This window comes from Mastigoproctus giganteus, chromosome 5 (assembly GCF_048544385.1).
Source record: "Mastigoproctus giganteus isolate SK-2022 chromosome 5, ASM4854438v1, whole genome shotgun sequence".
NCBI classification, from domain to species: Eukaryota; Metazoa; Arthropoda; class Arachnida; order Uropygi; family Thelyphonidae; genus Mastigoproctus; species Mastigoproctus giganteus.
Genome location: NC_143579.1, coordinates 80,651,924 through 80,671,997, shown reverse-complemented (window position 1 = coordinate 80,671,997; position 20,074 = coordinate 80,651,924). Strand labels below are relative to the sequence as shown.

Here is a 20,074-nt window from a genome sequence, read left to right as displayed (position 1 = left end):
AAGTGTTTTGGCCAAATGCGATAACAGAGCAATAGGACGGAAGGACTTGCACTTTGGGTGTTTAAAGGTTTAGGAATTAGTTTAAGAAGAGCCGTCTTCCAGATAACAGGGAATGTGCTTTCATTCAGACATTTGTTGAATAGAGTCGGAAGAACCGTTGGATGTAGCTTGTGGAATTGTTTGATAAAGATGCCCTCATGAAGGTCGAGGACTGGACAATCAGAGTTGTTAATTTTTAGGACAGCTTGTGTCCACCTCCAGCTGCGTAAATGGCTGAGATTCAGAAGTAGTAGTGTAGGAGTTATTGAACTGTCTTATTTGTTGATGAGTAGTCAAGTCATCCTCTGGGTGATCAGAAGAAAGCAGATTTTCCAAGATAGTGTTGATGGTGTCCTTCCAGGTGAGAGTTTTGGTGCCGTTTGTGGTACCGACCAATAAACAGTAGGGGAATAGGATTTGTTCCTGGTAAGGCGATAAACAAGACCCCATGGGTCCCGATTGCCAGTAGAAGTAACCAAGTTCTGCCAAGATTTTATTTTACAGGTAGTGATGGTTTTGACGTATCTTTTGAGAACCTGATATTCTATTTTAAGACTTTCGACGTCGGGAGGTGGCCAGCTCCTGCAATGTCATTGGTAAGTACGCCTAGCCCGATGCACTTGCTGATGAAGCAGAGTAAGTTCTCGGTTCCACCATGGAGTGGGATGGGAAGACTGAATTTTCTTTTTGGCTGCTTTATAACAGGCGTGGCTAAGAGCATCATTAACATAGGAAGCTAATTCAGAAACTATAAAGTGATGGATGAAGTTTATGGTTTCAATTGGGAAATTAGTGTTGATTGAGTCATTAAACCGGTTCCACATGATGCATCGCAAAGAAAATCTTCTAAGGTCCTGTAGTGGAGGATTATATGATCGTGTAGAGCAAGTCATGGAGAAGGTGATCGTACGATGGTCACTTGAGCAAATGTTAGTATTTACTGTCCAGTCATTAATGTTTGAAGAAACGGTATAAGAAGTAGCAGTGATGTCTATATTTGATTCGCCATTTAGAGAGCCGAAGGTATAAGGTGAGCCAGGTTTATTTAGAACCGTCAGCTCATGTGAAAGGAGAAAGTCTTCTATGAGTGAACCCTTGTTATCAGTATGGTCGGAGTGCCATAGACTGGATTTGGCATTAACACCTGACATTATAATAAGTTTGGCAGTACCTACCAAAGAAATAACTTGATCGAGGTAGGCAAGATGAAGTGTAATGTCGGAAATTGGTGGGCAGTATAGTGAAACTAGAAAGTAAGAGCCACGAGGAGCAGACAGTGTGTTGATTAGTAAGACTAATTATCTTGACTACATCCAATTTAGGATTGACTACGACGAAGGCTGTACGTGGTTCAGCATATTCCGGCTGAATAACCCTAAAAGAGATAGGGTATCCGGTTATTTTACCGCGGAAATGATATGGTTCTTGTAAGGCTATAATATCGTATTTAATTTCGTCGGTTACCTTTCGGACTTCATCGGGCACCAATCATGACCGCTGAGCATTCAGTTGAAGCAGGCTAAGTTCAGAGACTGATTCATCTGCAGATGAAGAACTTTTGGACCATCAGCGGTAAAAGACAATGTATCCATAGTTGGTCTGTTGTCTTACAAGATCTATGATATGCAAAAGTTCTGGGCATTTGGAGTCACGAATTGACTCATTTATCAGCGGTCCTTAATCGTGCAATCTCTAGAACTGTTTTATATTCATGGCAGTTAGGATTGCGGATGGAATGCCGAAAGTCTCTTTTATGCCTCTTGCAATTTATGCAGCAGGCAGGCTCATCCTTATGAGGGCATTCTTCATGCACATGACCACTAGAGGCGCAATGTCCACAGGATGGGGAGTTATGGGTACAGTATTGTGTTGTGTGCCCATATCCCAAGCACAAAAAGCACTTAATAACTATTGTAAATGGCCTATGTGAGCTACAAGCAAGAAATATTCTGTCTATTGACGAAATACACCTGTAAATTTTTTTGGGGAGAAACTGATTACCCAGTGTACCAATGACAAGGACCTTGACTTAGTTGTGAGTGAGCTTTCTTTCTTAATCTCCTCCATTGTAAAGTCATAGTCAGCTAGATTTTTATTATATAGTTCTTCTATTATGTCCTCCTTACTTAGATCCTTGGCCACGTCATAGATATTTATGGAAGGGTTACTTTTTTTTAGGAACTCATGTAGAGATTCCTGCAGAGGACAAAGAATCAGATGTTGAGATACTAATTAAATCCGACTTAGAGGCCTTTTCCAAAATTACGCTTTTGTTGCGTGCTAATTTGATTGATTTTATTTTGACTGTTTTAAATTCTGTCTTCAAAGTATTGGTTACCAAGGTTTTTACATCAGCGCTGGTTTTAAAATTTCTGTTCTCTAATGTAATGTAATGTAATGTAAGTACCATTACATTCTCACTAGGTTTAGCTATTTGTTCCTTCAGTTTGGATCTATTTCGGGCTACATCAGCATAAGATCTAACAGAAGGGGATCCCTGTAACAGGTCCTCATGTTCCACTTTCCTATCAGCAGGGGCCTGAACTTCTGGCTCTTTTTCATAATCTGTTTTATTTGGAGTCATTGTGGAAAAGGTTTGTATTATTTTGTCTAGAAGATTAGCCCTCATATTTATTTCATGATTAGTGGCCTTCAGTATTTCATTTTCTATCAGGAGGGCTGTTGTTACTTTCTCAAGTTTGGACCATTTGTCCATAATAGCATCTCCTGCCTTTTTAGTTACTTTATTGGTCTCTCCCAAAACAAAGCTCCTCATATCTTTACACATTTTTGAAATAACCTCATAGACTGAAGATGTGTCCTGAGTAATATCTAATTCTTTAGTTTTTTTGTTATCTTCAGAATTTGCGGTTGTCCCAGCTTTTTGATCAGTAGATAAACTACCAGCAATATCTTTCTCAGGAGACGATTGTGGCATTTTGGGAAGCAATAAGGGGATGCTGTCGTTTCCTCCCTCAGACATATCTGTAAGTTTTCTGACACCAGTATTATTTCCATCCATACTGATTCCCTATTCCATGCTATCCAACACAAATTCAATATTAAACTCGGATATGCTGTCCTGAGAAAAGAAACTATGTAACGGTACAGTAAAGGTGACAGTTTGGTGTAGTGATCACACAGTATGGGATTAGACAAGGAAATCTGTCAACCTCATTTATTTATTTTCGTAGCATGAATGTCAGACAAAAGGCTAACTCAAGGTTCGCTTGCTATTATCCTACGATGTACGGGGGGGGGATGATAAATGGGACGCTTTAGCAGACTGTGGACGTCCAGTCAAGGTCACACAGCTTGTTCTAGGACATGCGTGGAGAGAACTGTTGCAACAAATGGACAATGGCCGAACACACTGGTAAAGCAATTACAGCAAAGAGCATGCAGAAATTTAAACAGTACTTATCTTTTGTACATTCTTAAAACGACATGGTGCATCTGGCATTTGTACGAGTCCTTGAAGTAGTAGTACTGAAAGGTAACTAAATTCTGCTTCCTTAATAAACAAAACTAAAAATAATACGGAGCACAGGTACATACAACCGTTCACATTCGTCCACCTATCGGGTCTCGAAAGTTGGTATATAGAAAAAGAGAATAATTTTTACCATCAGAAGAAACGGTCAAGATGAGCCATCTCTTCCAATCTTTGAGAACTAATGAATGTACACTGCCATTGTTATAGTAACCTTCAGCATCCCGAAAGCTGCAGTATGAAGGAATGCTGTGGACTTTTCAATTTCAGGTTAACTTTGTTCCAAGTATAGTTTATAATAATATAAACTAAAAATGAAATACATACAAGTGAAATGGTATAAACTTTATACCATTTCACTTAGCATTAGCATTATTAGCATTAGTAGAGGCATATGATGCAAGAAAGCAAGCTTATTCAGCATCAGCCAAAAAAAAAAAAAAAACACACCACTCCCATTTCACCCCTCCGTTTGTTCGAAATACCTGTCCAGTTGAGCCTTAAATTTGTTTAGGCTATCAACTTCAACAAGTGATGGAAGTCGGTTCCACCAACCAACCACCCGCTGGCCAAAGGCAAATTTCCGCACATCTATCCGGCATCCGTTCTTCCTCAATTTGAATTTATGCCCTCTGAGGTGATTATTCTGAGCAAGATGAAGAATCCCATTGGCATTGAGCATGCTCAAACCATTCAAAGCCTTATACACCTCTATCAGATCACCTCGCCGGTGCCTAGTCTCCAGACTCTGTAATTTGCAAAACTTAAGCCTTTCTTCGTAAGAGCAACCCTTTGTTCCATTCACTAATCTTGTTGCCCTTCTCTGTACCCGTTCCAGCAGCTCTACATCCTTCTTGAAATGAGTCCTCCAGACCTGTATACAGTACTCAAGATGTGGCCTAACCATTGCCTTATACAAGGGAATAATCACCTCCTTATCCCTGCTAGAAAAATTTCCTGTATATCATTGACAAGACACCATGAGCTACTCTTGCAGCTCGTCTGCACTGCTCAGAGAACTTCATATCTGCCTGCACAATTACCCCCAGGTCCTTTTCATTCTCCACCACTGTCAGTGTAGTACCGCAGAGTTGATATGTTGCTCTGTGGTTACTGTTTCCCATATGTAGTACTTTACATTTGTCAATGTTAAACTTCATTTGCCACCTCTCAGCTCATCTGTTCAACCTTTCCAGATCCTGTTGCAGCAGCATAGCGTCATTAGTGTCCTTAACAACCCTGCCAACCTTTGTATCATCTGCAAACTTGGACATTAAACTTGATATACCATCATCAATATCATTCATAAACACCGAAAACAACAACGGACCCAGCACTGAACCCTGAGGAACTCCACTAATAACATTAGTCCACGTTGAGCAGTGTTCATTGATTACCACTCTCTGTCTTCTGCCACTCAACCATCCCCTTATCCATACCATTTGCCTCCAATGCCACACTGCTCCAATTTGTGCAGCAGTCTTCCATGTGCAACAGTATCAAAAGCCTTTCTAAGATCCAAATATATAATATCAAAGTTATTCCCTGCATCCAGTTGTTTTGTGACTACATCATAGTATCCAATCAAATTGGTTAGGCAAGACCTGCCCTTAACAAAACCATGCTGCATCTGAGCTATAACTGAATTCTTGTCTAGATGATCCTGCAGTGCTTCTTTAACCAGTGCCTCCATTAATTTACCTGGAACAGAAGTTAAACTAACAGGTCTATAATTACTTGTGTCAGCCTTTGATCCTCCTTTGTGAATTGGGGTTACATTTGCACATCTCCAGTCTATGGGTACCTCCCCTGAGTCCAAAGAAGCTCTCATAATTATGGCTAGGGGTTTGCTTACTTTCTTTGCTGCCTCCTTTAATATAACTGAATAGATCCCATCCACCCCAGGTGCCTTTTTTATGTTTATCCTCAACAATCTCTCCTCCACTTTCCTCTCAGTTATTACAAAATCATCTAGCTCACTGCCAATGTTTACTTTACCTACGTCATTCTCCTTCCTGAATAACTCCTCATGCGTGAATGTAGATGCAAAATACTCGTTTAGATTGTTAGCCACCTGAGCAGGATCCTCAACTGTTGAACCATCAATATCCATTGGACCAATCTGATTCATCCCTTTCTTTCTTGAGTTTAAATAGGTAAAGAACTCTTTTCTGTTTTTCTTTGCATCCTTTGCCAAGGATTTTCTGTAGTCTGCCTTTGCCTGCCTAATCTCCTTTGTGACTTGGTTACAGACCAACTTATATCTATCATAGGCTTCCATGTCACCCGTTAATTTGTATGTATTCCATGCATTTTTCTTCTCTGCCACATGTCTCGTTAGTTCATCTGACAACCATTTAGGCCTAAACCTTGAACAATATTTCTTAGTTGGTATGTAAAGCCTGGTAGCTTCCAAGATTAGTTCCTTGAATGCTTCCCATTTTGAGTTTGCTGTTGGTAACATCATCAGTTGGTCCCACTGTATAGAATTTAAATACTGTCTCAGACCATCATAGTCTCCTTTACGAAAACAAAAACCCTTCCCTTTACCTCTGATGGTAGTTACCTCCTTGAGTAAATCCCACTTCAACACACTGTGATCACTGCCACCTAGCGGTTCATTTATCTGTTGATTCTTAATGCATGAAGAATCACTACTGATAATCAGATCAAGAGTATTGCTCCCTCTTGTTGCCGCATGAACATGCTGATGTAGAAAACAATCATCCAATAAATCCACAAAAGCCTTGCTAGTGTGTGAGTGACCAACCCACAAATTCCAGTCAATATCTGGGAAATTATAATTCCCCATTATAATACTTTCTGATTTACTGGTCCACTCTATTTCCCTGTACAATATCTTATTATACTCATCAGAGTCATTAGGCCTATAGCACACTCCTACTCTCAATTTTGATTTCCCTATGCTTATGTCACACCAGACTGACTCGACACTGCCCTGTCCATCGATGTCGACTGGCTTCACTTCCTTGGATTTTATGTGTTTCTTAACTAATGGCATAATCCCTCCTCCCCTCCTGTCCTGTTTATCCTTTCTATACACATTGTATTCCCCAAATTCCAGTTCCGCATTCCTTATATCTGTGTGACACCACGTCTCTGATATCCCAACAATATTTGCCTTTGATGTTTTGAGCAATACCTCAAATTCATCAAATTTATTTACCAAACTCCTAGCATTGGTGTACACGCAGGTATACATGCACCCGTTTCTATTCCTAGCTACCCTAACACAACCCATGTGTTTACTTGTACCGCAATGACTCCCAGCAGTCTCTGAAATATCCTGCATCTTGTTTTTCAGGCTTCTGCTCATTTCAATAGAAGCAGTATGTACAGTGAGTCCCCGACTTATGAAAGCCCGAGTTACATAAATTCGAACTTACCTAAATTTTTTTTTTTTCCCTTTAGGATTGTAAAATCGAAAACAGTAAAAAAAAAAATAAGCAATCAATAACGACGAACATGGTATGCAGAAATTGCACAAGTGAGATATGGAGTAACAAATTTACGAAGCTTAAAAAATAGCAATGAAGAGAAGATTCTGAAAATTTGTTTTTTATATGACTGGAGATTTCAGTAAAGGGGACACACATTTCACCATAATAATCCACAGAATTCTGGCAATAGGTATTATTGCAAATGCATTAAGATCGAGTTTACCACCTGTTTATAATCGATTGCACTAACAGAAAATCCCAATAAACCGGAAATTGCAAATTGTTTTTGTTTTATGGTAGTGACTTCCAGAAATGTGCTTTAGTAATATGTGAGCTTGTGCAAGGTGATAATGGTGTTTCCACCTTAACCCTGTGAAGTTAAAAAAAAAAATTTCATTTTGACCGTTATCATGGTGCCGACTAAGAGAATAGTGACAGCGGTACTAGTAAAATTACCAAGAAAAAGAAAGAAATCGATTTCGATCAGAAAATTAAAATAATAAGGATATATGAAAATGGTCAACCATTAACTAGTATTGCACGGAATTTAGATTTGTCAGTGTAAACAGTGAACACAATAATAAAGGGCAAAGACAATACGAGAAGCGGTGAAGGGATTGGCAAACTATAATAACCAAGGCTGCGAAATACATATCAGTTTTTAAGTACAATAACATGCATTCTTTCTTCCTTTTATATTTTCTTTTCTTATATGCCACTCCGGCTACTTCACTGTCCCCAGAAAAAGTTTTTAATTGAACTAATTAAAAATATATAACTAATATATGTAAAATATATAACTAATATATGCAAAATATATAACTAATTAATTGAAAAATACAGTATATAACTATTTTCTTCATTCTTTTGAGGATATGTGGTTTTTGTAATTTTGGCATATCAGGGATATAGTAGCAATATTTTATTAGTCATTCCTGAGTTATGTAAAACTCGACTTATGCATGAAGTCCTGGAATATGTCACTTACTGTATTTGATTTTTATTTTCTTTATTTTACACACACACATGCATACCACAAATCATGGATTCCTTCCTGATTTCAGGAAATGATGACTATGAAATATACAGATATAAAGGTTTTACTGCTTTGTTCGACTTATACTGCCACTGAGGAGTTTGTCCAGAATTCAATTCAAACATGTGTGCCAGATAAAGAGTACATGGAAAGTGCTAAGAGTTTCAGAGTGAAATAATGGTTGCATGACATGGGGAAAATGATTACACTTCCCAACAAAATTATATATTTTTTTTGTCCTCTGGGACGAAAGTTGGTTATTCTGGTTAATATCCTGATAATGAAAATATAAATTCTTTGCTTTTATACAGTATCAGCATACATTGTTGTAATTATTACACACAATATATGTTAATTAGACATGTTTCCTGCCCTTTTATACTCCAGATTGCACTCCTGTTTAAGGAACCAACAGCAATCTCCCATCATGGCAGAGTCCCAGCGACCTTGGTATCATTTTTCCATTGCAGGTACGTCCTGGTGGAAGCATTCTCCTTGTTCATCACTGACATCTGCTAAGTTTTCAGGAAAGCAATCCAGATGGGAATGAAGGAAATGCATTTTCAATGACATTCGGCACCCCATGTTCTTGTAACATTTCAGCAAGCTTGTCACCAGTTGCTCATAGTTCTCTTCTTTTCTCTTTCCGAGGAATCAGTGTACCACAGCCTCGAAAGATCTCCATGCAGCCAGTTCAACATCATTCAGGTTTCTTTGAAATTCTTCATCTTTTAGGAGCTTTCTTATTTGAGGATCTATGAAAATTCTTTCCTTCAGCTTTGCATGAGATAAATTTGGAAACGTTTTCAGTAAATATGCAAATACTCTGCTTTCTTTATTCAGTGCCGTAGCAAAATTCTTAATCAGTCCAAGCTTGATGTGTAAAGGGGGAAGAAAAACCTTTTGTGGATCAACCAGTAGAACATACTATAAATTGCTTTTGCCGGGAATATATTCATCTCTCTTGTCCCAGTGTTGTACGACGTAGTGTTTGACTGTTGAACGACTATCCCACAAACACAGGAAACAACAGTATTTAGTTAAACTACCTTGCAACCCAACAAGCAGTCCAATCACTTTGAGATCGCCACAAATATTCCAACCATAGTTATTGTAACATATAGCAGCAAGAATCTGGGACATGCTATTGTAAGTTTCTTTCAGGCCAACAGCATGAACAAGAGGAATTGATGGTAAAGATTTCCATTATGAAGCAATACTGCTTTCAAACTTAGCTTTGATGCGTCAATGAACAAAAGCAATTCAGAGGTATTGTGATCAATGTTCAGTTCGTGGATAAGACCAGCGACGTCTTTGCAGACACACATGTTGTTTTCCATTGCAAAATATCTTGAAAACTCTTCATTCGCTTATGGTATGTTGTAATGTTTGTACCTTTGGCAAGTAAGTTCCACTGTTGTAGTTTGGATCTGAGTAATTCAGCCTTCTCTTTGGGTAAGCCCAAGTCTCTGAACAATTCGCTTAATTTTTGTTGTTCAGTATAGTGTGGGGCCTTTTTTTTTTCTGGCTCGTAGTCCAAATCATGTGAAGTACATGGTTCAGTGACATCTGGTAAAACGATTTCTTCTGTACCTTCATCACTACTTCCAATACCCCAAGATTTTGGTGGCACAGGTACCAGCAGTTCTTTACTGTGTGGCACTGGCCTAATTGCTGATGGGATATATGGATATTTGATGCAGTGCTTGCTCTTTTCGGAAATACTTTTTATTTTTGTTATGCAGAAATAGCATTCGTTGAAATGATTCTTGGGCTTGTGCCACACCATAGCGATGGCAAAAGGTAATGTTCTCAGCTTGCCATGTAACCACAGCCTTAAGTTCGTAGTACAAGTAATACAACAGATATGTGGAGCCCAATTTTTTTCTTGGTCACCAAACTTGCAGCTGAAGTACAATGAATATGCAACTTTTGTGACATTGCATATTTTCTTCCTCTGAGTTTTTCGGATTAAGTGTCCACAAACATAGCAGAAGTTGTTTGGGTGATTGACACAAGTTCTGTGCCTTGTCTTCTCCTTTTTAACAATCCATTAACCTAAAAACAGTAAAAGCAATTGATAAATTTGAACAGAAGGTGAATTCTTGTAGCGTAGTTTATCATACACTATATATTGAACAGTTGAATGGTGTAATAAAATTAATAAAAATACTGACTTGTCTGGAAAAGTGCATCAAAATCAAAATATACTATATTGCCAGAAGAGTAATGATGTACTTGCTTAACTTTTAGCCCAATAAACAAAACCAACTAAAAATTAATAAGTTTAAAAATTGTATTTCAAACAATAATGATATCTATCTATATCTTAAAACTGAGACGTGATAGGAAATTTGGCAAAGGTAAAGAAAGCCAACATGAGAACCATGACAAACTTCGGGACACTTACCGGACAAACTGTTTCCAAGACAAAAATACAAAAGCAAATGGAGTGTCTCCGTATTTTATATTTATTGGTATTTTTTATTTATATGGCAGTAAGATGTAGCTATGAACATACCAGTATTAAACATGGGACCTTTCCCCTTTCACTTGTTTTCAGCTTCCAGAGCATCCCTTTTCACCATCCAACAATAATAGGCTAACACAACGACACTCCATTTGCTTTTGTATTTTTGTCTTGGAAACAGTTTGTCTAGTAAGTTTACCGAAGTTTTCCATGGTTCTCATGTTGGCTTTATTTACCTTCACCAAAATACTTTGTATAAAATATAAAAAACTACTTTTTTTGAAAGTAAGAGCCCATCTGCCATTTTAAGCACTATTTCCATGTTTAGCATCCAAAAATCTATAAAGTAAACTTACTTTCATGCCCGTAACAAGATATGTCCCAAAATTTGTTGTTCTGTGTAACCAGCAATATCAAGGCATTTTTTTTTGGATCAGTACCAATTGTCAACGTGAAAATAATTAATACCTGATCAATAATAACACTACCCATGATTTTTACCTCCAGCAAATCAATGGTTGTTTCTGGTCAAGTTTTATGCATAGAATTTAAAATCGATCATAAAAATTTCCGGCCAGCTAAGGTAAAGAAAGCCAACATGAGAACTACGGCAAACTTCGGGAAACTTACTGGACAAAATGGTTTCCAGCTACAGCAGTTTCTCCCTGCATTCTCGGTAAACAGATGGTGTGTGTTATCGGTAGTGGCAGTAGAAGTCTGTCCATAACGATGTATTGATTAGTTTTTTCTCATTATTAAAAGCAGGTTATTGGAGTTATCAGTGTTTTCATGGTTGAAATTTACTTACGGGTACACCCTCCAGACTGCCTCAGTCTTAGGGTGTTTATCCCCCTTTCCAGCTGTTTTAAAATAGGAAAACGACTTTTACAGATGGTGTGTGTTATTGGTAGTGGCAGTAGAATTCGTTTTCCTATTTTAAAACAGCGGGAAGGAGGGATAAACACCCTAAGACTTGAAGCAGTCTGGAGGGTGTACCCGTAAGTAAATTTCAGCCACGAAAACACTCATGAACTCCATTAATCTGTTTTAATAATGAGAAAAAACTAATCAATACATCGTTATCGACTTCTACTGCCACTACTGATAACTTGCACCATCTGTTTACCGAGAATGCAGGGATAAACTGCGGTAGCGGGAAACCATTTTGTCCAGTAAGTTTCCTGAAGTTTGCCGTGGTTCTCATGTTGGCTTTCTTTACCTTAGCCAGTATTTTTAATTTATATGGCAGTAAGATGTAGCTACAAACATACCAGTATTAAACATGGGACTTTTTCCCCTTTCACTTGTATTCAGCTTCTGGATCATCCCTTTTCACCATCCAACAATAATCAGCTAACACGGTGACATTCCATTAGTTTTTGTATCTTTGTTCCATCACTGCAATGTCTTGATGGAACCCTCACCATGTTTGTCACTGACGACACCACAGTTGGGTGGGAAGGAATCCAGGTGTGAGTGCAAGAAATTCATTTTTAATGACATGGACCCTAGTTTTTCGTAAGAAGTAATGAGATTTTCCACAAGCTGCCTGTAGTTGCCGACTTTAACATTTCCTAGAAAACCAGTCGAAACATTTAGAAAGGCTTTCCACGCTGATTTCTTGCTATCACTAAGGACACATTCAAACTGTTTGTCTTTGAAAAGTTGCCTTTTTAAAACACAGGAAGGGGGAATAAACACCCTAAGTAAATTTCTGTAAGTAAATCTTTGGAGAAAGTAAGTCTTTGGATCCTCTACCCAGGAATGCGGCGGAATTATGGACAGCAGTGCAGTAAGCATAGATGGAAATACCCGTGGAACGCTTTTGTGAACTAGTGGACTCAATACTTCACCGTGTGACTGCTCTTATCCGGGTGAAAGGTGGGCCGACCTGTTACTAGGTAGGTATCCTATGATTTCTATCCACGCAGTGTATTTGGGCATGTCACTGTCCGCTTTTTTCCATTGTCATCCCTTTGCTAATAGGCGGTACCATACAGAAGTCAGTCTATGATGTGATTTGTTGGCTCCCTCCATATCATAGGCACTGTGAAAGGCATAAAATGTCCCTTTGATTCACCCATGCATTGAATTTTGATGAACAGGTAGTACTGCATATGTGTGGAGCCCAGTTCTTTTCCTGGTCACCTACTTTACACCCCAAGTACTAGAAGTAGGCTTTTTTTATGGCTTCAGTCAAGGGACGCTTTCTTGAAGCTAACATGACTTCTCCACATACTTAGTAGAAGCCATCCAAACTATTCACACAATTATGCGGCATATTGTGACCACCATGATGTGGTTAAAAAGGAACTGGATGCAAAAAATAATTTTGATATCATATACTTGGATTTCAGTGCTTTTGACACTGTTGCAAATGGAAGACTACTGTACAAATTGGAGCAGAATGGTATTAAGGGTAAGTTGCTACAATGGATAAAAGATTGGTTGAGTGGGAGAAGACAGAGGGTGGTAATCAATGGGTGCTGCTCTTCGTGGACTAATGTTATTAGTGGAGTCCCACAGGATTCGGTGTTGGATCCACTGTTGTTTTGTATATTTATCAATGATATTGATGAAGGTATATCAGGCTTAGTATCGAAGTTTGCAGATGATACTAAGGTTGGCAGGGTTGTTAATGACAGTAATGGCAGTGTGTCACTGCAACAGATCTAGAAAATTTGGGCAGATGGGCTGAGAAGTGGCAGCTGAAGTTTAACATTGACAAATGCAAAGTACTGCATATGGATAGAAGTAACTCCAGAGAAACGTATCAACTATGTGGTACTACACTTAAGGAGGTAGAAAATGAAAAAGACCTGGGAGTAATTGTGCAGTCAGGTATGAAGTTTTCTGAGCAATACAGACAGGCTGCCAGGGCAGGTCATGGGGTGTTGTTAATGATATACAGGAATTTTGTTAGCAGGGAAAAGGAGGTGATTGTCCCTCTGTATAAGGCAGTGGTCAGGCCACGCCTTGAATACTGCATGCAGGTCTGGAGGCCTCATTTTAGGAAGGATGCAGATTTGCTTGAGCGTGTACAGAGAAGGGCAGCAAGTTTGGTGAGGGGAATGAAGGGATCCTCTTACCAGGAGTGGCTTAAGTTCTGCAAATTGCAGCAGCTGGAGACTAGGCACCTGCGAGATGATCTGATTGAGGTGTATAAGGCCTTGAATGGGTTGAGCATGCTGAATTCTGATGGTATTCTTCCACTTGTTCAGATTACGAACCTAAGGGGCATAAATTGAAATTGAGGAAGGACAGATGTAGAATAAATGTGCGGAAATTTGCCTTTAGCCAGTGGGTGGTTAATTGCTGGAACAAACTTCCATCTATCGTTGTGAAAATTGAGAGGTTAAATAAATTTAAGGAGGAACTGGACAAATATTTAGAGGGGATTGTTTTGTAAATTTTTTTTTTTTTTTTTTTTTGCTATTGCTGCATAAGCTCATACGCTTGCTTTCTTGCATCACATGCTACTACTACTATATTAATCTTACATGACACAATTACTGTGCAAAAAGTAGAAATAATCTCACAGAGAATAACTGTTAACTGAGAACAAATCACCCAGTACCTCCGTATTCGAGGATTACTACAACAGAGTCGAAGGCACATTTGAGGCCACGACAACTCACTGAGTTGTCGTGGCTACAATTGCCGATCATGTGATAAAAGCATGGTGGTACTGAAACTACAGTGTTGCCATGTTTTTTGCTGAGAGCCGTAGTTGATAATGTAGAGTAACTTGCTAATATGAGACTAACTGTAATTCGAAAACAAGAGCCAATCAACAAATTTTAATGTGATTTTCATGTTCAGCAGCATAAAATTAATCAAGTTGGGTATTTTTGTTTTCGTAACATTTTACAAGTTGACCAGTGTTATCTCACCATGAGATTTTAGAGAATCCAAGTTTGGAGCTATAAGCTACAAACAGATTCTCAAGGTTGTATAGGTGGCTGAGTGTTTTCACAATGTGTTTAGAGAGCTGCATGTCATAAATTTTTGTGGAGGAGCTGCAGCCCGCAAGCCTTTGATAAGAAATGTGCACTGTCAGTTAGCATTGACAGTGTGCATTTTACATTGAAAATCAGTTTTGTGGGGTAATGAGTTACACACATTCTTCTAGCCTAATGGCCATGAGCCAGGTCCACTGGTCTCAGTGCATGGAACCATTAATGATGTTGTCTTACTTTTATTTTCTGGACAATTCTGTATGCTCTGCATTGTGGAAGTTTTATGGAATTAGCACTTACTTTCTCTGATACAGCAATCCCCATGGCTTATAGAGAGTAATGTTATAACGTTGTATTGGATAGTACAAATTTGTTTTTATTGGATAGTACAGAGCTCTTACCTCAGCTAAATTGAACATCTTTGGAATGAATTGGAATGTGTGGCAAGGCCAAGATGCTTCTCTTTATTAGTGGAGCACAGTACCACCAGCTTTCTAGCACAAATTAATGGAAAGTTTCCATGCCACATTGAGACATAATTATGGTCAAAGGTGAGCCAGTGTGCTAGTAATTTCTTTAAATAAATACATGTTTTGTTTATAACTGCAAGTTTCCCATGACTTGAGCTGTGTGTGTGTGTGTGTACGCACGCACACACTGTATACATAAATACACATATTTATATTCATATATATTTATTTTTAAGCTGAAGAAGTTGTGAAGGCTATCAAGTCTTGTCCAGATATGACTTGTTTGAGACTTGAAGGGAATACATTAGGAGTTGATGCTGCCAAGGCAATAGCAAAAACTCTAGAGAGTCAGCCAAAGATTAAGGTATGGCAATTTTATGGTGAGCTTAAGTATTAGTCATTATAAAACAGAAGTTCTTAATTGTAACCATTTAGCATTGTGTAAAACCTTTTTTTTTTCTAATATTTTGCACACGATTCCTGTAATTTAATTATGTTTTCATTAGAAAGCAGTACGTGATTCTGTGGTAATTGGGAAGTGGTTATAATTTTATTATTACACAGATAAAACAGATTCCTTCTTATTGTATTGTATTTGCACTTGTATAACTTAACAATCCTGGCATATCTGACAGATTTTTTCCTCCTTTTGCTGTATACCAGTACCCAACCTTTTATTAACAGACTGAAATACTTATTAAATGAAATTTTTAATTGTTTAATGAAACTTCCAAAAATTTGAAAATGCCATGTTTTTTACACATTTATTTTCAACGAAACAAAAATTTTATTAATCTTCAGGGAACAAACATAAACATAACATATAAATATTGCACTTGGGCATCACGTGACACAGAGGCAACCCCTAAGGCAGAATGCGCTGGTCCCGAAGGAACTAGTAGTTGTTGGTGACTCTATTGTCAGGGAAACGGGGAACATGCTTTGTAAAAAGGATAGGTGGAACAGGACCAGGGTATGTCTGCCAGGGGCAAAGGTTGATGACGTTGTAGAGCGAATATTATCTTTTAAGGGCACAAAAGGTGATATAGTTGTACACGTTGGCACTAATGATATTAAGAGTAGGAGACCGGCAGAATTACTTAACAAGTACAGATCACTGTTGAAAAAAAAGCCATGAATTAGGGTTGAATTTAAAAGTGTCTGCAATTCTGCCCAGACACGATAGTAGGGAGTATATGATGAGAGCCTTGTCGATCAATTCGGCCCTGGAAAGATTGTGCAAGGCTCAAGGGGTAGAATTTTTTTCAGCCTGGACTGTACTTGTTAACAGGAGAGATTGCTTCTACAGGGATGGGATACACTTAAATAGAAAGGGTGCAAGAATATTTGCTGATGCTATCGAGGCAGTGTTAGGTGGGTCGGAAAACTGCTAGCTTGGGGGGGAGACAAAGACCAATAGATTGACAGTAGCCACTGGCAGAGGTGAAACAGATTCTTGCACTGCTTCTATTAGAATGAGCAGAAGCCTGAAAAACAAGATGCATGATATTTCAGAGACTGCTGGGAGCCATTGCGGTACAAGTAAACACATGGGTTGTGTTAGGGTAGCTAAGAATAGAAACAGGTGCATATATACTTGCGTGTACACCAATGCTAGGAGTTTAGTAAATAAATTTGATGAATTTGAGGTATTGTTCAAAACATCAAAGGCAGATATTGTTGGGATATCAGAGATGTGGTGTCACACAGATATAAGGGATGCAGAACTGCAATTTGGGGAGTACAATGTCTACAGAAAGGATAGACAGGATAGGAAGGGGGGAGGGGTTATGCTATTAGTTAAGAAACACATAAAAACCAAGGAAGTGAAGCCAGTCGACATCGCTGGACAGTGCAGTGTTGAGTCAGTTTGGTGTGACATACGCATTGGGAGATCAAAATTGAGAGTAGGAGTGTGCTATAGGCCTAATGACTCTGATGAGTATAATAAGAAACTGTACAGGGAAATAGTGGGCCAGTAAATCAGAGAGTCTTATAATGGGAGATTTTAATTTCCCAGATATTGACTGGAATTTGGGGGCTGGTCACTCACACACTAGCAGGGCTTCTGTGGATTTATCGGATGATTGTTTTCTACATCAGCATGTTCGGGAGGCAACTAGAGGGAGTAATACTCTTGATTTGATTATCAGCAGTGATTCTTCATGCATTAAGAATCTGCAGATAAATGAACCACTAGGTGGCAGTGATCACAGTGTGCTGAAGAGGGATTTACTCAAAGAGGTAACTATCATTAGGGGTAAAGGGAAGGGTTATTGCTTCCGTAAAGGCGACTACGATGGACTGAGACAGTATTTAAATTCTATACAGTGGGACCAACTGATGATGTTACCAACAGCAAATTCAAAATGGGAAGCATTCAAAGAACTTATCTTGGAAGCTACTAGGCTTTACATACCAACTAAGAAATATTGTTCAAGGTTTAGGCCAAAATGGATGTCAGATGAACTAATGAGGCATATGGCAGAGAAGAAAAATGCATGGGATACTTACAAATTAACACATGACACAGAAGCCTATGATAGATACAAGTTGATATGCAACCAAGTTACAAAGGAGGTTAGGCAGGTGAAGGCAGATTACGAGAAATCCTTGGCAAGGGATGCAAAGAAAAACAGCAAAGAGTTCTTTACTTATGTAAACTCTAGAAGGAAGGGGATGAATCAGATTGGTCCACTTGATATTTATGGGTCAACTGTTGATGATCCTGCTTAGGTAGCTAACAAACTAAATGAATATTTTGCATCGACATTCACACATGAGGAGTTATTCAGCGAGGGGAATGCCAGAGGTGTATTCAATTCTTGCAGTAAGCTACAGAATCTTGAAATAACTGGGAGTAAAGTGGAGGAGAAACTGTTGAAGATAAACACAAGAAAGGCACCCGGGGTGGATGGGATCTATCCAGTTATATTAAAGGAGGCAGCAAAGGAAGTAAGCAAACCCTTAGCCATAATTATGAGAGCTTCCTTGGACTCAGGGGAGGTACCCATAGACTGGAAATGTGCAAATGTGACCCCAATTCACAAAGGAGGATCAAAGGCTGACACAAGTAATTATAGACCTGTGAGCTTAACTTCTGTTCCAGGAAAATTTATGGAGACACTGGTTAAAGAAGCACTGCAGGATCATTTAGACAAGACTTCAGTTTTTTGTTAAGTGGAAGTCTTGCCTGACCAATTTGATTGGATACTATGATGCAGTCACAAAAGAACTGGATGCACGGAATAGCTTTGATATTATATACTTGGATCTTAGAAAGGCTTTTGATACTGTTGCACATGGAAGACTGCTGCACAAATTGGAGCAGTGTGACATTGGAGGCAAATTGCTTCTATGGATAAAGGGGTGGTTGAGGGGGAGAAGACAGAGAGTGGTAATCAGTGGACACTGCTCATCGTGGACTAATGTTATTAGTGGAGTCCCTCAGGGCTCAGTGTTGGGTCCATTATTGTTTTCTGTATTTATAAATGATATTGATGATGGTATATCAAGCTTAATGTCCAAGTTTGCAGACGATACAAAGGTTGGCAGGGTTGTCAAGTACACTACTGACACTATGCTGCTGCAACAGGATCTGGAAAGTTTGAGCAGATGGGCTGAGAGGTGGCAAATGAAGTTTAACATTGACAAATGTAAAGTACTACACATGGGAAACAGCAACCCCAGAGCAACGTATCAGCTCTGTGGTACTACACTGACAGTGATAGAGAATGAAAGGGACTTGGAGGTTGTTTTGCAGGCAGATATGAAGTTCTCTGAGCAGTGCAGACGGGCTGCAAGAGTAGCTCATGGAGTATTGTCAATGATATACAGGAATTTTTCCAGCAGGGATAAGGAGGTGATTATTCCCTTGTATAAGGCAATGGTCAGGCCACACCTAGAGTACTGTATACAGGTCTGGAGGCCTAATTTCAAGAAGGATGTAGAGCTGCTGGAACGAGTACAGAGAAGGGCAACAAGATTAGTGAATGGAACAAAGGGGTGCTCTTACGAAGAAAGGCTTAAGTTTTGCAAATTACAGTGTCTGGAGACTAGGCACCAGCGAGGTGATCTGATAGAGGTGTATAAAGTCTTGAATGGTTTGAGCATGCTCAATGCTGATGGGATTCTTCCTCTAGCTCAGAATAATCACCTGAGAGGGCATAAATTCAAATTGAGGAAAGACAGATGTAGGATAGATGTGCGGAAATTTGCCTTTAGCCAGCAGGTGGTTGGTTGGTGGAACAGACTTCCATCCCTAGTAGTGGAGGTTGATAGCCTAAATAAGTTTAAGGCTCAGCTGGACAGGTATTTTGAACGAACAGAGGGGTGAGTGGAAGCGGTTTTTTTTTTTTTTGGCTGATGTTGCATAAGCTTGCTTTCTTGCATCAAATGCCTCTACTAATGCTAATGCTAATATGACACTATTACTGTTTTCCATTTTCAAGTCTTTTGAGAGCTCTGCAACTCCATTTATCACTCAGCTGTGATCTACAGTTTGGAAAATTCAAATGCATAAGTATGTTTCTAACAGTCAAGGAGTTTCTGCACCATAAAAAAAACAAAAATTAAACCAAACAGTCAAGGAGTTAATAAAGTATTTTTATTTCTAATTTGTATTTAAGAAAAGGCACTATGCTAAATCAATACAATTTCTATTAAAAAAAATCAAGCTACACATGGACATGATTTTTAGGTATTAGCATATATGCAAAAAGCACATTGTTTTTGCCATGTCTGTCTGTCTGTCGGCATGTAATAACTTGACTTCTAGTGCAGTAGTCTCCATAATTTTTTGGTTGCGCACCCTTATTTTACTTAAAAGGACTAGCATGTATCCCGGAATAAAAAATTAAATACATGTTTAATATATTTTTTTAATTTATAAGGTTAATGTGAACAGTTAAGTGTCATAGACAGACCTTCCAAACTCGGCAACCAACCAACCAACCATTTCTGGAACTATGTTGATATAACCCCTGGCTTTTAGCCGTGAAGGGTATTGTGTACGGCATGTGCGTTTGTATGCAATAAAGAGTTCTTCTTCTTCTTATAAAATATTTTTATTGTCTACATATGAGGAACTCATTCCTGAAGTTATGCTGTGTATTTTTGAGACACCCTGTATAAAAGAAAATAGGAA

The 20,074-nt window shown here is 38.7% G+C and overlaps 1 protein-coding gene across 4 annotated transcripts in view; it reads left to right on the top strand.

Moving 5' to 3' along the window:
• LOC150085522 (ran GTPase-activating protein 1-like) overlaps positions 1-20,074 on the top strand; it is a 384,391-nt gene that overhangs the window by 26,646 nt on the left and 337,671 nt on the right. For all 4 annotated transcript variants that reach the window (XM_090374091.1, XM_090374088.1, XM_090374089.1 and 1 more), the window contains exon 2: positions 15,165-15,292. In XM_090374091.1, the coding sequence (XP_090230217.1) occupies positions 15,165-15,292 (128 nt within the window). The remainder of the gene's footprint in view (positions 1-15,164; positions 15,293-20,074) is intronic.